This window comes from Phoenix dactylifera, chromosome 7 (genome assembly GCF_051530095.1).
Source record: "Phoenix dactylifera cultivar Ajwa chromosome 7, Ajwa_hap1_PhDact_Kaust_v1.1, whole genome shotgun sequence".
NCBI classification, from domain to species: Eukaryota; Viridiplantae; Streptophyta; class Magnoliopsida; order Arecales; family Arecaceae; genus Phoenix; species Phoenix dactylifera.
In genome coordinates this window covers 14,351,158-14,370,896 of record NC_143196.1, presented here as the reverse complement: position 1 = coordinate 14,370,896, position 19,739 = coordinate 14,351,158, and the positions used below count along the sequence as shown (strand labels likewise).

General features: G+C 39.6%; 1 protein-coding gene across 3 annotated transcripts in view; it reads right to left on the bottom strand.

Annotated features, from left to right (window-relative positions):
- Positions 1-7,392, bottom strand: part of LOC103697260 (uncharacterized) — a 54,938-nt gene extending 47,546 nt beyond the window's left edge. The window contains exons 1-3 of one of the 3 annotated variants that reach the window (XM_088701257.2): positions 7,196-7,366; positions 3,899-4,023; positions 14-155 (exon numbers count right to left, since the gene is read on the bottom strand). In XM_088701257.2, the coding sequence (XP_088557383.1) occupies positions 14-155; positions 3,899-3,901 (145 nt within the window). In that variant the 5' untranslated portion in view covers positions 3,902-4,023; positions 7,196-7,366. Of the gene's footprint in view, positions 1-13; positions 156-3,898; positions 4,024-7,195 lie in introns of all 3 variants that reach the window. The other 2 variants (XM_088701255.2, XM_088701256.2) reach the window with 2 other exon arrangements.
- Between the last annotated feature and the right edge of the window lie 12,347 nt (positions 7,393-19,739).

Sequence of the window (19,739 nt, the reverse complement as noted above, 5' to 3'; positions counted from 1 at the left end):
CGCAGCTGCTCACTTTGTATTAATATGACATCACCAGTACCTATCATGGATCCAATATGCTTCGGCCAAAGAGATACCAAGAAATTTGATCTTGTATCATCACCAACTTCAATCTTGGTCTTTAATAATGTCCCTTTATTTGAAGCACTTTGTTTCTAGAGAAAATCAGCGCACATGTCAATCCAATTTGCATTTTAACAACAGAATGCATAAGCAATAAAGAGAAGTGTTAAAACTTAAAATTTCAGTAAAACGAAAGGGTTTAAATCTCAATACCATGCCCCATATTTGTTTTCTGCTAGAATGGTTTAGAACTGGCACAAGATAGTATGGTCCGGAAAGACAGAAACAATCGTAACCATGGTATACCATACCGGCCTGACCGAATAGTACGGAAGCGTATCGTACTGTACCGGTTCGGTATCGGTATCCGGTATGGGTGGCGTACTGACGCTCGGTACGTCAAAAAAACTCTGTGTTGTACCATACCAGCACTGTGCTAGTATGGCACCGGTATGGGATTCGGTACCGAGACGGTGAACCTTAGTTTTAACAATTAGAAAAAAAGAAAATAATGTCCCCTTCCATCCTGTCCATTTCAGGACGCATCCAGAGAAGTCAATATGTCCTAGTTCAAGAGAAAACTAGTGTCCCGCACCTATCAATGTATTATTTTTCTGTCAGAACAATACCCACCATACCATTGGAACCTTAAACCTTGGTTAACTTCATGGTCTGAAGTCTCAGCCAAAACATATCAATTATGGCTGGAGTTTGGAGTTTTAGTAATTTCAGCAAAAAAATCAAATGGCCTTACATACATTCAGCTAGTGTTTGCAGGAACAAACCATGTTCTGACTAATCTTCATTAAAAAAAGAAACCAAAGTTTGTATGGCAGCAACAAAGCATTTCTGACCATCATTTTAATGGTCTTAAGAGGTTCTACACCCTTTGAAAATTTCATATTGATGGAATTTTGATGGAAAACCCAACTACCATTCTCTTGGCCATGTTCAATGGATCTCAGGATGTTGGAACATCCAATTTTAATGACGTAGATCAATGAAATGAAATATCTTTGATCAAAATTAATCGTTTGATGGATTCTACCTTAATGATCTCACAAGGATGAAATTTTCAATTGGATTCAACATTTTGAAGATTCAATAACTGCATACCATTTCTAGTGCAACATTTTTTTTATTTTCATCACATTTGACAGGATCAACACATGCATGAGTTCCAAATAGAGATGGCACTTGAATATAATGAGGGAGACAGGTCTTAGTTTTAAATGCATGCATGCTGAAAAATTTGGACTGGATGGCCAATGTTGAGAACTTATTTAGACTAGAAGCAAATGGCATGAGAGAGAAGGTGTTGTGCATAAAGATGAAGATAAGAGGTATAAACTTCTATTGTGGAACGCAACAAGGCAATGTAAAAACATTTTTGGAAGATTAGATGAAAATGAAGCTACGAAAGCAATTTCTTTTGGATGAACATGCGATGCATATATATGAGAAAATTCCATAATTTGAAGCAATGTTAGAGGAGAGAAAAACTGCTTAATGAAGTTCTACAAGCAATCAATTCATTGTACCTGAATGAGTCCAGTTAGCAGCAAGTGGCATGCTACCTAGCAGGAATATATTCTAACTTCCAACCTACTTGACAAGATAGACATTTCATGGATTTATAGCCTGAAAATGCATGGAAAAGATAAGCACAAGTAGGCATCACTTAACACTTCCACTGCAATTGCACATTGGGAGAGGAATAATGCCCTTCAAGGCACAAGACAAGATATGATGGCGGTAGCGTTTCATTACATGAGGACTAAAGCAATCAATGTTAGTAAAATCAAGGACTATTGTGCCAGAACCAGCTTTCGAGGGATTTCGAGAGAGTTCTATTCCCATCTCAATTTAATCAAGTGAACCATGCCAGTCCCCAACAAGTCCGGTTTGGTACATCCCGAATCGGCTAGTTTGGCAAGGTTTGGCAATCCATGCTTAACATCAACTTCATATAAAATAATGAGAAAAGCATAAGGCAATGCAATAAATCATCCACCAAACTTCATAATTTCATGTAAAAATCCATATAATATAAAGGTCCACAATCTAATGATAAATATCATCATCCACTAAGCATAAGAATATCACTCATAATATAAAAATGTCCAAAATCACATAAGATCAACTGTTGAAGAAAGATATCCATGATCATAAGACATAATTCACTAGGGCTGTCAACGGGCCAAGCTACTCGGGCTCGGCTCGGGCCCGGCTCGGTAAAAGCCCAGCTCGAGCTCGGCTCGTTAGTCAAACGAGCCCGAGCCCGAGCCCAAAATGAGGCCCGTTTAAATCTGAGCCCGAGCCCGAGCAGCTCGCGAGCCCAAACGAACCCAAAAGAGGGCTCAGTCCAATTAACAATTTAATTGGGTCCCAATTAAATTTGGACTCAACCCAATTAAATTTTATTTGGTTTAATCAATTTAAATCCCAATCTGATTGAACCCAGTTGGATTTAAATCAGATCCAACCCGAGCTAACCCAAATCCATTTAATTTCTATAAATCGAATTGGATTGGTTCGGGTTCGGATTTAGCCCGTTAACCCAAACCCAATCCGTTAATCCTTCCCTCCCACCTCCTCTTTCTTTTTTTTTTCTTCTCCTTTCTTCTGGGTTTCTCCAGAAGCTTCCGGTTGTCCCTCCCCTCTTCCGGGTGTCCCTACCCTCCTTTCTTCCGGGTGTCCCCTCCCCTCTCGCCTTCCTCCTCCGCCGCCGATGCCTCGCTGGCTCGCTGCCTCCTTCCGCTGCCAGTGAAGGAGGTTTCGATCGGAGACTGGATAGGGTTGTCCCTCCCCTTCTTTCTTCTCCGTTTCTCCCTCTCTCTCTTTTCCCCTCTTTGCAGACTCCTCCACCGGCGACGGCGGCGAGACTGCGACAGAGGAGGGGAGTTCCTCGCACGGGAGGGTCGGGCCACGGCCGGCGACGCCCGCGGCCGAGCCGCAGCGCCCGTGGCGTCCTCGACCGTGCCTGCGGCCGACGCCCGTGCCGGCGGTGCTTGCGGCCGAAGCCGGCGGCCGCCGCACGCGACGAGGTGAGTCCATTCTTCTCTCTCTTTTTTTTTATTTCTTTCTTTCTATCCTTCTTTCTTCTCTTCTTCTTCTTTTCTTTCTTTCCTTCATTCTTCTCCCACGACGAACCGTCGGAACCGAGCTCGGCTGGCGGCTGCTCGTTCTTCTCTCCGACGGAGACAGGGACGGGGATAGGGCTCGGGCTCGCTGCTCGGGCTCGGGCTCAGGCTCGGGCAAACGAGCTTTACAAGCCCGAGCCCGAGCCCAAGCTGTGCCGCCCGAGCCCGAGCCCGAGCCCAATACTGGGCTCGGTATCGAGCCCGAGCCCGAGCCGGGGAATTGGTGAAACGAGCCGAGCCGAGCCTGCGGAGGCTCGGGCTCGGCTCGGCTCGTTAACAGCCCTATAATTCACTTCTCTTTTTCCTCTTCTCTTCCACACTTTGTTCAGCTAGGGCAGGAATTAACTAGACCAACCCATGCTTAAATAACTTGTTGGACCCGCTAATTGCTAAACCAATCTAGTTGGAAACTAGCCCAACCAGCTATGGCATAATTCACTTGATTTGAAAAACTCATAGCATAGCAACTGCTATAATAGATTTTTTTCCTAATATAGTGTCACTATGATACTTGGCATAGCAATTTTGGGCCAAAACCAAGTATTAGTAGCAACTACTTTTATAAACAATGACACTGCCGGTTCGATACAATAATGCACCATTCCAATAGAAAACATTTCTAGTATAGGTGTGGGGCACCATCTTTCTTTTAACCAATTTGAATCAACTACTTACCCATAGTGTATACTAACCATATCGATGATGTATTCATCGCTTTTTCTTCAAATGATCTCGTACCAGTACCATCCTATTTCAATGTCGGTACACCCGGTATAATATCCGATTTGACGTATCAAGTCTCGGTATATCTTCCATACTGCATGCCCGTTCGGTACCAGTATGGTAAGGTATGGAAATGTTGAACAAAAGAAAATGGGACATAGATGAAAAAATTAATATCATATGGGAAAAGATGACTAACAGTACTAAAAAAGTGACCATAGAGATATTAGGAAAATCAAAGAGAAAGGGCCATCCATTAAGAAAACTTGGTGATGGAATAAGAAAGTTTAGTTCATGGTTAAGGTTAAAATAAAAAAAAAAAGAGTGCTAAAAAGACTGACCACCTTATTTGGGATTTTTGTTGGTAGTAGATATATTGTCACTAAAGCTTTCGAAAGTAAAACTTTCGCTAGTAGAGCTTGTAAATAAAAATTATTTGTTGTTTGATAACTATATTTTTAAAGTACTATAGAACTTTAGCATTTGTTTGGTAACCAAACTAAGTGCTTTTAGAACGAGAAAATAGAAATAAAGGATATTGCATAGTACTTTCAATTTTTAACATTTTGTTAAACAAGAACTGTTATTATAACATATTTTTAATTTAAATTATTTTTTTGAATAGTATAATATTATAACATAACATTATAATATTATAAGAATATAATAATGTTATACTGTTAAAATATGATTATTATGATATAATAATGATAGTAACATAGTATTGTCATAATATTAGTATAATATAACACAGCATATTACAATATCATATGATATAATATAATATATTACAATATTATATAACATAATATTATATAGTTTAATAAAATAAAATAATAATATATTATGATAATATCATATATTATAATACTTTTATAATAATATAACATAGTATAATATAAGATGTAAGTATTAGTTATTATTACTACATGTTAGTATATTATTACATAGTATAATATTATTATAATATATGAATATGATACTATTATTTTGGTAAATATTATATTATAATATTATTTTCATATTAATATAATATAGTTTGAAATATTGTTAATCTATAATTTATATATTTTATTTTAATATAAATATTTTAATCTGTATTTTTGTCTAGTGTAAAGTATTTTAATCTAAATGTAATAACTAAAAAGTTCAAGCAAATTTTGGTCATACAAACAACTTTTTGATGGACTTCAGAAAGCACTGGGAGAAGCTCTGTTGGAGCTTTTACCAAGTAAAGATTTTTTAGCTTCTAAAAGGACCAGAATGCTATTAAAATTTTTTATGAAACATCCATATATCATCCAGAAATATTTTTGGGCTCCAAAAAGTGCTTCTAAACAAATATTTTACTGGAAGGTTATTTGGAAGGATTTAAGTTCTTTCTTGAAGAACGTGATACTTGTCAAGGAATAAGAGTGAGTTTGCGGCCAAGTCAAGATTGTTACAGCCTCTTAATTTCAACTCAAGTTCGTAGGATATCTATATGGATTTGATAAACTACCATTTACACAACGGAAGAATTTGGTATTGATAGGCCAACTCTCAAATGTCCCACTTTTGCCCCTTGTTCATCTTTAGGCAGCAGTTTTTTGGGAAATTTTGATGCTTCAATCATTGTTTGCAATCAATTCTGTCAAGAATATTCAAGTTACAGAGAACAAAACCAATATGAGCACTTTCTATTACCCACAAATGGGTGGCTAGACATAGGTGGTTAATCGATCCCTAGAAACCCATCAAGATGTTCCATAATAGATAGACCAAAACCAATGTGTCTATCAACTTTTTTTGGTTGCATGATGGTACAATACCACCTAACATTCCTCCACAAAGAACACATTCTTTGTAATTTTAAATGGCTTATCTCCATAATTTAGTGCTCCCTATACTCATGAAGCTACTAAGATGCATCAAGTGGATGGAAAAACTGAAGGACCAAGATCTTCCTCAAAAACTGTGTAATGATCTCTATTAGACCCACTCAAGAATGAGGCAGCAAGCAAACGACCATAGGATCAGTGAAGTTTTAAGTTTGAAACTAGGCATTGTTACCCCTATAGTTTTATTGGCAAGTGTCAACCAATGTCCCACGCCCCAATGAAGCTAATACCATGGTTTTTCTTATAGGAGTGCATTGATCTGATTGTTCATCAGCTAATTTTCCCCCTAAAATCAAACGACGCCAAGTTTGCAATGTCTTGTTCCTGCAAGAGTAGTTGGGGGAATATCACATATGATGTAGAAATAAAAAACCCAGCCACAAGGCATCTTCATTGGATATCATGAAAAACAATAATCTATTGGCGACTAAGATCCAAGGATGCATATTAGGAGCTTTACAATTCTTCAGGAGATAAGTTTTCAGGGTTCTCTGCAGCACAATCTGGAAGACAAGGTTGGTATGAGGAGCAGGGGAATGGCCAGTTTGCCCTTTGTGGTAGGAGAGTTTTCTTTCACAATACATTAGGGATTGTCGGACACATTTAGGGCATGTATGATACTCTTGTTGTTTATTGGGTTTTTGTTCCTCTACAAATTAGTGAAGACAACATTTGCACAGAACTTCTGCTTACCATTGCTTTTATTTCACTCTTTTTTGAGAGAGATATTTTTTTCTACCAAAAGAACTATAGATTTTACAAACAACCTCAACAAAAAGGTTACGCTGTACATGTTTCTTCAGCTTAGTTCATTTTTCTTTTTGGATTTTTGAAAACAAAAACATAAAACAGAAGCAATACCAAGCAGGCCTTACCTATTTCTTTTTTTATGAACTCATTCTATAGAAACTATTTAAATGGAGTAACCTCTAGATAATTTCTTCAAGAATCTAATAAAAAATAAGCCTAAGGATTTGGAGGTTTAATGCCAAAGTGATCGAACATCTCTTATTTTACCTCCATTTTCCTTTTTCTATCTCTTATTGCCTTTGACAGAGGCCCGGGATCCTATCAGTTTTATTTCTTACTAAGCCGTCCGCTATTCTCTTTCAAATTCAAGTGTTATTTGGACCGCTTCAGCATCATAGCAGATGAGGTTTGTAGTTGGCTGTGCTTATAATAAACAAGAATGATTTGACGCTAGCACTCTCAAAAGAATTGTTAGAACTCCTAAAAGACTGAACGAAGTATAAAAGATTCCTCCTGGGAATAACTGTATGCAAAGGGATAATAGGAGGATAATAGGGGATAGTAGGAGGGCATGCGGACCGGGATAATTGTACGGGAATAACTGTATGAAAGGGGATAGTAAGAGGATGTGCGGACCTGGATAGGTTCACACCGGCGGACGAAGACGAGGAGCTGGACGAAGCCGTCGACGTAAGACGCCGCTCTGGATAGATCAATCAAAGGTCCGTACCATCCGATCGCAGCCATGGGTTGGCGATGGGCACTTCTTTGACGCCGGCGAGGAGAGCGAGTTTTGGGGACTCGTTTTGAAGCGTTTTCAATTTAAAAAAGGAATAGGTTACCTTCAGGTTTGGGCTTACAACATCAAAAGGTTTTACATTCCGTACGGTGTATTTTTTTTTAAACCCAGGGGTGGCAATCGGATCGTGTCAGGCATAAATGGGTCGGATCAGATGCAAATCGAATCAAAAAATCATAAATCTGAATCTGCTATATTTATTAAACAAGTCAGAAATTACAACCTGAACCCGACCTATTTATTAAACAGGTAACCCAACCCAACCCATTTAACCTGTTTAATAAACAGCTAATATGTTTAAATAGTTCCTTCTTGACCCGTTTAAACAACCGACTCGACCCCCTCCCCTCCCCTCCCCATTCTCCCTCACCCGTCTCCTCCAAGACCTCCTTCCTCACCCTTCCAGCCCCAAAGACACCGCCTTTCTCACTTCATCCGCCTCCCCCTCCGTCCGCCGCCAGCGGCCGCCGCCCACCTCTCGAAAGCCTCGCCTCAAAAGGTCCCACGACCCCAACCGCGGCAAGCCCTGGCCGTCGACCCCCATGTCTCCCTCCACGGCCACCACTCCCTCCTTCGCTCCTTCGACGACCCTCCAGATCTTGATGAAATCCTCTAACCCTTGGCCACCTCCTCCGACCCCGACGCCGGCGGCACGTCGTCGTCGTCGAGTCCCTCCTCACCGACCTCCTCAGCATCATCAAAGGTCTGGCATCCCCGAATCTTCTGCTTCTCCTTCTTCATCCCATCCTCCTCTCAAAACCCAGGGAGATCCCATATCTTCTCTTCCTCTGTTCCGCTCGTTTGTTCGCCGAATTTGAGGGGACTGAGGTCAAATCCCACGAAAAAGTCAGATCTGAGAGGACGAGAGTGCTGACAATCGGTAGAGGGAGACAATGGCCGGCTCCGGTCTTCGACGAAGGGGCAACGGCCGGAGGGAGACCTTCGGTGGCTCGGCAGTCGGGGGAAGAGAGGGAGAGATAGAGGAGGGAAAAGGGAAAGAGCCCGGGGGCTCTAGGGTTTCTCTTCTTTTAGTTAGGTTTTCATCTGGTGATCTCTAGCTCCCAGCCGTTGGATCTTGGAATCGTTAGCCTCCATCTATTTAATTTGGGATAAAATCAGGGCCAATGAGGCCCATATATTAAACAGGTTATACGGGTTAAAGAGCCAGACATCTAAAACCTATATCCGACCCAATTAATAAACAGGTTAAACGGATCAACCTGTTTACGACTCGAACCTGTTTAGGCCAAACCCAAACCTGTTTATGGCGGGTCGAATACGGGTCGGGTTGGCGGGTCGAGTCATATTTTGCCACCCCTACCTAGGGCCCCCATTTTCGAGTTTTCTCAAGATCAATTTCGACGGGTCTGTCTTGGACGGAAGTACGAGGGACAGTGCGAGTTTTGTTATTCGAGATATGTCTGTCAGGGTCGTAACTGCAAAGGGTAGTCAACTCTTCAACATATCGGTTTCGGATGCAGAGCTGCGGGCCGCTTGGACAGGCCTTCATCACGCCCAGTGTGTTTTACGGGCTCGCTCTATTGTCTTAGAGAGGAACTTGACCACTGTCATCAGTTGGATTGGGGGGCCCAAGGGGTAACGGTTGTGTCCACCCTTTGCTCCGAGATATCTGGTCAATGGTGAGGGACGGAGGGACCTTTCAAGCTGAGCATATTTTTCATGAAGCTAATGGGGCTGCGGATTGGGTGGCTACTTATATAGCCAATCACTCCAGTAGTATCCTGTGGGCTAGGGATAGGGAATTGCCTTTGGCACTCCGAGATATTCTATTTTTTGATTTATTGGGCGCATCCGTACTCATCAAGTATCATCTACCCGTCTTAGCAAAAAAAAAAAAAAAAAAAGTTTTACATCGGGTCTGGCCCCTAGCAACAGTATCTTCTTGGGTTATTCTGCACTACCAATTTTCCATCATTGTCTTTACACACACACACACACACACACACACACACACACACACACCATCGCTCCGTCTTTAATAGGGGCTAATTTTCATCTTGTTTTTGTTTCCTTCCCTTTTGGAGGCTTCACCTCCTTAATCATAATTAAACAAATAAATAAACTTTGCCTAATTGACTAAAATAATTTATTCAGTTATTCATGAATTTATGATTTAATCAAAAATTGTTTGCAACTTAGTTAAGAAATCTATGGTGTTATTTGTTGCAGGTAATAATCGTGAATTACAAATTACTGTTGTTATTTGTTATAGGTCATGGTGGTGAATTCGCTATTATTTATCAGTCTACTTCTGAAATGATTCTCTCTACATGAATAAAAATGTTTTCCATGAAAATTCACTTTTTTTTTCAATTTTAGCAGCATCACGTAGGATTTACTTTATCTGCAATTCTCTTTTGATTTTTGTGGATGAAAGTACCTTCAAGTAGAGATAAAAGCATCGGTGTATCTTCTTTATGAAAAGTTACATCGTCCCAAAATATCTTGTAATGAAAACAAACATATTTTGTATAAAATAGTACAATATTTTTTAGATCCTCTATCTTTTATCACATTGAGCTCCTATCATGTGCCAAGAATATAAATAATAGTTTTCCATGATGTGGGAACTTTCGTTGCCCCAAATTACCCCTATGCTGATAAAATTTTGCTCTGCATAATGACACACCACTCTTTCAATTATCTCTTTTGTCATGGTTGGCCCCCATAGTTTATTGGCTTATAACTTTCATGGATTCTTATAAAACACAATTTCCCATATCGAACTCTTTGACAAACGTTTGGATAGAAGATTGTGAATTAGTTTGCAATTTGTTTAGAGTCCCATCAGTTGCGAATCACCACCATAAAGTCCAAAGATTGCCCATGGTACCACTTAAATGGAATTGTCTTGCACACAACGGTGGGCTTATGCTAAGAGGCAAGATAATCAAGGTATCTTTTATTATATGGGTTAACCATGCGGTGGGAGTGTTTTCCTGATGTCTCTCCAGGCATGCCCCATAACTTGTTGGCCTACTACCTTACCAAAAAAAATTGTAAAATAAGTCTAACGGCAAATAGACAAATAGGTGCAAAGGCTTTTAGAGCAGCTAGAAAGAGATGATTAAAGGGAGGATAGAAGAGTAGTTTGGGTTCAGGTGTCTTGACCTTTAGAACTTTCACCACCATCACACCACCGTTCGAAAAGGATGAATCGGGATAGGCATAAGGTATAGTCTAGGCTATGGTAGGATTAGAGATATCTAAGTTAACAATATTCTTAAAGTATAGAGTTTTACTAGTAAATAAAGTTTAGAGTAAGTAAAGCTAAAGCAAAAATAAATAAAGATAAATTAATATTAATTGATATTGTTTACACTATATCTAGAACGGCAATAGTTTTTCAAAAGTTAATCAAATAATAAGTCTCGAAAGACCCTCCAAGATAGGTCATTAAGTAAGTTGTGCAGAGTACAAGCCGATACACTAATGTTGACCCTAAAAAAGTTGATTTTGATAATACAAAATAGTTGAGTCAAAAGTTAACTAATCTATAACCTTGAGTTTAATTAATTAATTTCAGAAAGCAAAGAAGAAAGTATTTAGTGACTCTCAAGTGAAGATCATCTATCCGAAGCTCCACATCAAGCAGCTGAACTCCAAAAGGCCATGAAAGCAATCCTTGGAGGCTCACTTTTAAAGATAGAGAATTTCATCCTGAGCTACCTCAACAATCGACTTCAAGCTTGCAATGAGTCAAACCCAGCACACTGTCGCTAGCTAATATACCTTCATAAGTCGACTCTAGTAGATCGTGAGTCGACCCTAAAACAATCTCAGAGGATAAATAGAATACCAATAAATTCAACGTAGTGACGAGTTAATTAATGAAGTACACGAGCCGACTCCAGCTTAGCAAGAGTTGACATCAGACAAAAGCGAGTCAATTCTTGAATGGCCACAGAAAAAAGACAGAGAGCTAAAGAAATTATTGCATTAGAGAGTCGACCAATGGAAATCACAAGCTGACTCTAAAAAAACAAGAGTCGTCCAAAAACCAGACGAGTCGACCTCAAACTGAGAGAGCCGACTCCATATGGCCACTGTAAAAAGACAGAGCACAGCAAAAGTTACAACAAGTTCGAGATGACTCTCGAAGAACATGAGTCGACTCTTAGAAATCTCGAGTCAGCACTAGCGAGTTAACCTCTCTACATCTGACAACAGTAATAACTAGTTTTTATATAAATCAGAATGGTTGTTTTTATCTTTTAATGACTTTATTACCTGTCTAACAGCTAGAAAAGTATTCCAACCATCTCTAAAGAGTATAAATACATAGAAACACCACACAAAAAAAAGAGAGCTCAAGCATTATAAAAAAAATTTACTAAAGTAAGAAAAAGAAAGTAGAAAGAAAGAGCTTTAAAGAGAATATCATTCAAGAGCTTTCCATTGCGAGCTAAAAGATCACATATTTAACATCTAAGATTGGTGAGCGCCTTCAAGAGCACTCAAACCCAACCAACGCAATCAAGCTCTATTTATTATTTTTGCATTCAATGTTTAGGAATTGTACTATATTGTGCTTGAATTTTTTTTATTCTTTGTTGTAACAAGTTTCAAAGATTAAAATTTAGAAGAAAGGTTCATCCAAACCTTAAATTGGATTGTTACGATTTTGGTTGATTTTTCTAAAAAAACTAATTGGGTTGATTGTGAATCCGCGTCAAACAATCGGTTGAAGGTTTTGGTTGATTGTCTAAAAAAAGAACTAAATTTGGTTGTGAACCCGAAAAATAACTATGTTATAATCTGGGTTATAGATTATAGTAAATTTCTAAGAAAGAAGTCTTGAGAAGTAGATGTAGGTGCAGGATTGGCACCGGATCACTATAAATTCTATGTATTTGCATTGCTTATTTTACTTGCATTAATTTCTTGCATATTTACTTCTTCTTATTTGCTGAAATTAATATTGTGGAGTGATCGATTAAAACCCCGTTTGATTTTGATGAGCTCAAAGCATTTGAGTATATCTTGTGATTACTAATGAATTCAATTGAGTGTTTCAGTGAAAATCCTGTCCAAGTGTCTCTAGACTTGGTTCATAGCATTTTGGATAAGTTAAGAAGTCTGCATGAACCAATGTCTGAGATACGAGTCGACTCCCGAGTTTCACGAGTCGACTCCAAGCGTATCAAGGTCACTGGCACGAGCTCGAGTCGACTCCTGATCAGTACGAGTCGACTCCGACTGAAAACAGACAGAAGGACAGAAGAGCAGTTTTTCAGGTCTGAGATTCGAGTCGACTCCAGTGGAATGCGAGTCGACTCCCAGCGGTACACACAGAAAAAGTCAGAGAGCGTTTTATGGACTCTGAGATTCGAGTCGACTCCAGTGGAATGCGAGTCGACTCCCAGCGGTACACAAAGAAAAAGTCAGAGAGCGTTTTATGGACTCTGAGATTCGAGTCGACTCCCGCAGTACGCGAGTCGACTCCGAGACTGTGCGACCATCGACAGACAGAAGACCATGTTACTGCCTCTGAGATTCGAGTCGACTCCCAGACAGCTCGAGTCGACTCCAAGACAAGCTTCACGTCAAAAGGCAGAAGACCAACTTTCGGAAACTGAGAGCCGAGTCGACTCCAAGGAAGTTCGAGTCGACTCCAAGACTGGATGAGCCAAAAGACAGAGAATCGGGAGTTCGGGCTCTGAGATTCGAGTCGACTCCCAGGACAGTCGAGTCGACTCGAGTGGACAAAATTCAAATTTGGATCCATGGACTACAGAGGAAGAGCCGACTCCAAAATTGCCAGGTCAGCGCCAGAAGTTGGCGAGTCGACTCCGGGTCAAGACGAGTCGACTCCCAGTCAAGACGGCAACTTTAATTCAAACTGGGAACAGTTGCCGAGTCGACTCCGGAAAAGCTCGAGTCGACTCCTGCTACAGCCGAGTCGACTCCTGATCGCGCGAGTCGACTCCAACCCACCAACGGTCACATTGTCAGGCTGCGCAGAGTGTGCAGAACGGCCAGAAAAAGCAGAGTAACGGCTAGTTTCCGTGGGGGTTGGCTTAAATAGCCACAGAAGACTGTAGCAAGGTAGAGAACACACATTCCACTCCTAGCATTCAAGTCTTCAAGCTCTCTAAGTGCTCTTCAACGAGAAAAAGGGAAGATCTGCATTTACTGCTCCACCAACATCTTCCCAGCATTCAAAGCTTCCTCCTCCTGCTTTCAAGTCGATCACTCTTTCAAAAGGAGACCGGAGTTCCAGAAGCCACACCTCTTCACCATCTTAAAAGCGTTTGAGGGCTTCTAACTCCTTTACGATTATATTGTTTTAAATCTGCTTTTTGAGAAGCTATTTTCTGTTTTCTTCTATCTCGTGTATTTACTTGATTCAATCGGGGGATTGAATCAAGGGGATTAAGGTTGGTTGGTGAGCCGGTTTAAAACCAACGAGTGTAAGGGTTTGATTGTGAGCCCGGAAAAACAATCGGGGTTGGTTCTAGTCGGTGAGCCTGGGAAAACCGACCGAGTTCGTTGTGAGCTCGTAAAACAACAAGTTCGGTTGTGAGCTTGCAAAACAACCGGCTGTAATCCAAGGGGGTTATAGTGAAATTCCCAAGTGAGACTTGGGGAGTGGACGTAGGAGCAAGGGTTAGCTCCGAACCACTATAAAACTTTGTGTTTGTAGTGCATTGTTTCTCATCTTCTTCCCCACACATTACTCACAGCACTTAGCTTTAATTAAATAACTGGCTATAGTATTTAGTTAATCATCCACAAAGTTTTAATTAGCTAAGTTAATTTAAAAACCCAATTCACCCCCCCCCCTCTTGGGTTGTCTATCTGGGCAACAAGTGGTATCAGAGCCAAAAACTCTTCCACTCAAGAGTTAAAAGATCAAAATGACAACCCCATTTGGATCTTCTCACATTGAGGGTCAGTCCACCCAAAGACCTCCTTTCTTCAATGGATCCGACTACTCATACTGGAAGGCTAGGATGAGAATATTCATCCAAGCCCAAGACTATGAGATGTGGACCATTGTAGTGAATGGCCCATACATCCCATCCACATATGTAGAGGGTGTTAAGGTACCCAAACTAGAAACGGATTGGGATGAACATGACATGAGGAAGGCACAACTAAACTCTAAAGCAATGAATGTGTTTTATTGTGCCTTAGACCGTAATGAATTCAATAGAGTTTCAACTTGTAATTCTGCAAAAGAAATTTGGGACAGACTTGAAGTGACCCATGAGGGCACGAATCAAGTCAAGGAATCCAAAATAAACATCTTGGTTCATAAATATGAACTATTTAAAATGGATTCGAATGAAACAATCACAAGCATGTTCACTAGGTTCACTGATATTGTCAATGGCCTAAAAAGCCTTGGCAAGAACTATACTAACAGTGAACTTGTCAGGAAAATCCTTCGGTGTCTACCAAGGTCGTGGGAAGCCAAGGTGACGGCGATCCAAGAAGCTAAAGACTTGAACAAGCTTCAACTTGAAGAGCTCCTTGGATCCCTGATGACGCATGAGCTTACCATGAAACAACACAACGAGGAAGAGTCCTCCCATAAGAAAAAGGTAATAGCTTTAAAATCTACTTCTTCTAACAAGGACCTGTCTTGCAGCAGCAGCAGTGAAGAGGAAGAAGATGAGGAAGATGGTGGTGAGGCACTTCTTGTGCGCAAGTTCAAGAAGTTTATCAACCACAAGAAGACGTATCATCAAAGGAGAGGTCCCTCAAATTCCTACCGCAGAGACAAAGGTAAGGAAAGGGAAAATGAGGGGATTGGGTGTTACGACTGCAAGAAGCCGGGACACATAAGAGCAGAGTGCCCCTTACTGAAGAAGGGGAGTAAGTACAAGAAGAAGAAGGCACTTGTCACCACCCTATCGGACTCCGACGCATCATCTTCATCATCGGATGAAGAACAAGAAGAGAAGGCCAATTTCTGTTTCATGGCCAACGAAAATGAGGTAATTTCCGATACGCATTTTGATTTTACATTTGATGAACTTTATGATGCGTTCAATGAATTAATGATTGAGTATAAGAATATAAATGTTAAAAACAGAGAACTAAAAGTAACTAACCAAAGTTATATTCATAAGCATGATTCATTAATTAAGGATAAAGATAATCTCACCAAAGAAAATCTAGAACTTAAGACAAGCAACCAACTCCTAATAAGAAGACTAACACCTTAACGAAAGATATTGAGAAACTAACAAAGGAATTTTCAGATCTCAAAAACCATAAACAAGTCTTAAACAAGGATCTAACTAAAGAGCTAAATGATCTAAAAACCGAAAATCAGACATTAACTAAAGAACTAAACAAATACAAACCCTTAGTTGAAAAATTCACATATAGTTCTGAAAAGTTAAACATGATACTTAATAATCAACGAGCCGTATTTAATAAAGCGGGTTTAGGGTATAAACCAAGGAATAAGCAAAAACTTCTTAGTAACTTCTTTGTTAAAGCTGGGGAAACTAAAATTAAGAAAATAACTTGCTTTTGTTGTGGAATAGTAGGACATAAAGCAAATGCATGTAATTTTAGGAAAAGTAAAACTAAAAGAAAAAATAAAAGGGTATGGGTTCCAAAAGGAACCAACTTGACTAACCATGAAGGACCCAAGAAAACTTGGGTACCTAAGATGACATGATTTGCTTGTGTAGGAGTGTCTTGCAGCCAAGGTCAACAAAAACTGCTGGTATTTGGATAGTGGCTGTTCAAGGCACATGACGGGTGATAAAGATCAATTTTTCACCCTTGAAGCTAAGAAGGGAGGTGCTGTGACTTTTGGAGACAACAACCAAGGTCACATCATTGGTATTGGTAAAGTTCAAATCACCCCTTCTACCTTTATAGATAATGTTAGATATGTTGATGGTCTTAAGCATAACTTGTTAAGCATTAGTCAATTATGTGATAAAGGATATGATGTTATGTTTAAACCATCACTATGTATTATAACAAATCCTAATGATAATAGTTTAGTTTTTAAAGGGATGAGACGTGGAAATGTATATGTGGTAGATCTAGAAGACCTTACAAAACATAACCAATGTTTAGTTGTTAATGAAACTAAAGAAAATGATGCTAGTTGGTTATGGCACCGTAAGTTAGGTCATGCAAGCATGGACACAATAACTAAACTAGTTAAAAGAGACTCCGTGATAGGTTTGCCAAAATTAAAATTTGAAAAGAACAAAATATGTGAAGCATGTCAATTTGGCAAACAATCTAGAAACTCTTTTAAATCCATAAAATGTGTCTCTACTTCTAGGCCTCTAGAATTACTACACATGGACCTATTTGGTCCAACTAGAACAACAAGCCTAGGTGGAAATAAATATGGTCTAGTTATAGTAGATGATTACTCTAGGTACACATGGGTCATGTTTCTAGCGCATAAGGATCAAGCATTTTCTATGTTTAAGAAGTTCCATAAGGAAGTAACAAATGCTAGAGAGTCCTCAGTTATAGCTATTAGAAGTGACCATAGTACCGAATTCGAAAATCAATTATTTGATGAATTTTGTAGTAAAAAGGGGATAACCCATAATTTCTCAGCACCTAGGACACCACAACAAAATGGAGTTGTGGAAAGGAAAAATAGAACCCTAGAGGAAATGGCTAGAACGATGTTATGTGAAAGTAACCTCCCTAAGTACTTTTGGGGAGAAGCCATTAATACTTCTTGCCATGTATTAAATAGAGTTCTATTAAGACCCATCATAAAGAAAACACCATATGAACTGTGGAAAAACAGAAAACCAAAGGTTAACTATTTTCATGTTTTCGGATGTAGGTGTTTTGTACATAATAATGGGAAAGATAATCTAGGAAAATTTGATCCAAAATCTGATGAAGGAATATTCCTAGGTTATTCTACAACTAGTAAAGCCTATAGAATCTTTAATAAAAGAACCCTAGTTATAGAAGAATCTATACATGTTGTTTTTGATGACTCTAGTGACATCTCATCTAGTAAGAAGGTTAATTTTGATGATGATATTGAAATACTTGAAGAAAAGATAGATGAGATGGGATTACAAGATGATAATCACAAGTTGATTGAAGGAGAATCATCAAACCAAGAGCCTATAGTGGATCATGGGCTAACTAAAGCTTGGAGGTATGCTCATGGGCATCCTAAGGAACTAATTCTAGATGATCCATCCCAACCCGTTAGAACTAGAGCATCCCTTAGAAATTTGAATAACCATCTAGCTTTTGTTTCACACTTTGAGCCCAAACATATAGAAGAAGCCGAAAATGATGTAAATTGGATAAATGCAATGCAAGAAGAACTAAACCAATTTACTAGAAACAAAGTGTGGGATCTAGTAGAGAGACCTTCTGAATATCCAATTATAGGTACAAAATGGATATATAAAAATAAGCTAGATGAAAATGGAATTGTTATAAGGAATAAGGCTAGACTAGTAGCAAAGGGTTATAATCAAGAAGAAGGTATAGACTTTGATGAAACCTTTGCTCCCGTAGCTAGACTTGAGGCTATTAGACTATTATTAGCATATGCATGCTCTAAGGACTTCAAGCTATATCAAATGGATGTAAAAAGTGCTTTTCTAAATGGGTTTATTAATGAGGAGGTATATGTGGAACAACCTCCTGGTTTTGAAAATCATCAATACCCCAATCATGTGTATAAACTGAACAAAGCACTTTATGGACTAAAACAAGCACCTAGAGCATGGTATGAGAGACTTAGTAAATTTCTATTAGAACATGAATTCTCTAGGGAAAATGTAGATACAACATTATTTCTGAAAAAGAAAAATAAGGATATGTTATTAGTACAGATTTATGTTGATGATATCATTTTTGGTGCTACTAACAATCGCCTCTGCGAGGAATTTGCTGATTTGATGCAGAGTGAGTTTGAGATGAGCATGATGGGAGAGCTGAACTACTTCCTCGGGCTTCAAATCAAACAATCTGAAGGAGGCATCTTCCTCAATCAAGCCAAATATATCAAGGAGATGCTCAAGAAGTTTGATATCGAGGGAAACAAGTCAATCAGCACCCCCATGAGCCCATCATGTAAGTTAGACCAAGATGAATCAGGTAAATCTGTAGATCAAAAACTTTATAGAGGTATGATAGGTTCTTTGCTGTATCTTACTGCAAGTAGGCCTGATATTATGTTTAGTGTGTGCATGTGTGCTAGATATCAGGCTAATCCTAAAGAATCACACCTAGCTGCAGTTAAGAGAATCTTTAAATACTTAATAGGAACTAAGAACATAGGGCTGTGGTACTCTAAAGAATCTAGCCTAAACTTAATAGGGTACACAGATTCAGACTTCGCTGGATGTAAGCTTGATAGAAAAAGTACCAGCGGGTCTTGTCAATTTCTAGGAGAAAACCTAATCTCATGGTTTAGCAAGAAACAAAACTCGGTTGCATTATCCACTGCAGAAGCTGAATATGTTGCAGCCGGGAGTTGTTGTGCTCAAATCTTGTGGATTAAACAACAATTAGAAGATTATGGCATTAAACAAGATAAAATCCCCATTAATTGTGATAATACAAGTGCCATAAACCTAACTAAAAATCCAATTCAACACTCAAGAACTAAACACATTGAGATAAGACATCACTTCATAAGAGATCATGTATTGAATGGTGATGTGACTCTCCAATTTGTTTGTACTGATAATCAATTAGCAGATATTTTCACAAAACCCCTAAGTGAAGAGAGGTTCAGTGTACTTAGGAGGGGATTAGGAGTGATTGACCCATCCTAGTGGGAGTTTCCACTAGATTAATTGATTTTGATGGTTAAAATGAGGTTAAAATAGAGTTTTTATTCAATGATCATCAAATCAGATCCCAACTAGGTGATTTTCCCTCATTTGGCACGGTTATAGCATGATTTTTAAGTGCGTGCCAAGGTTAGAGACGACTCGAGTAAGTTTCAGAGCCGGCTCCTAAGGGAGAGTCGACTCGCGCATTTGGGGGAGTCGACTCGCAAAGTTGGCAGCTGAGGGGGAGTCGACTCGCACATTGTCGGGAGTCGACTCGAAGTCTACAGGCGCATAAGGAGAGTCGACTCACGCATTTTCTGGAGTCGACTCGAGGTCGAGTCGACTCGCGACTCAGGGGAGTCGACTCGCAGTCGGGATCCGACTTTTTAACCCTAGGTTTGTCGTTTCGCAAACACTTTTTCTCAAGCCGCCACTGTTCACAAAGCCCTAGAGCCGACTCCTAGGTCATCCTCGATCGTCTCCAAGCCCTTTTTCCGTCGATTCTTCGCCGGACATTGAGTTTCCGTCCGTTCCTAGGTCTTTTCAGGTCAGTCCCGAGCTTCCTCTATCGATCCTTCTTCGTTCTCTAGGTTTTCATCTCGTT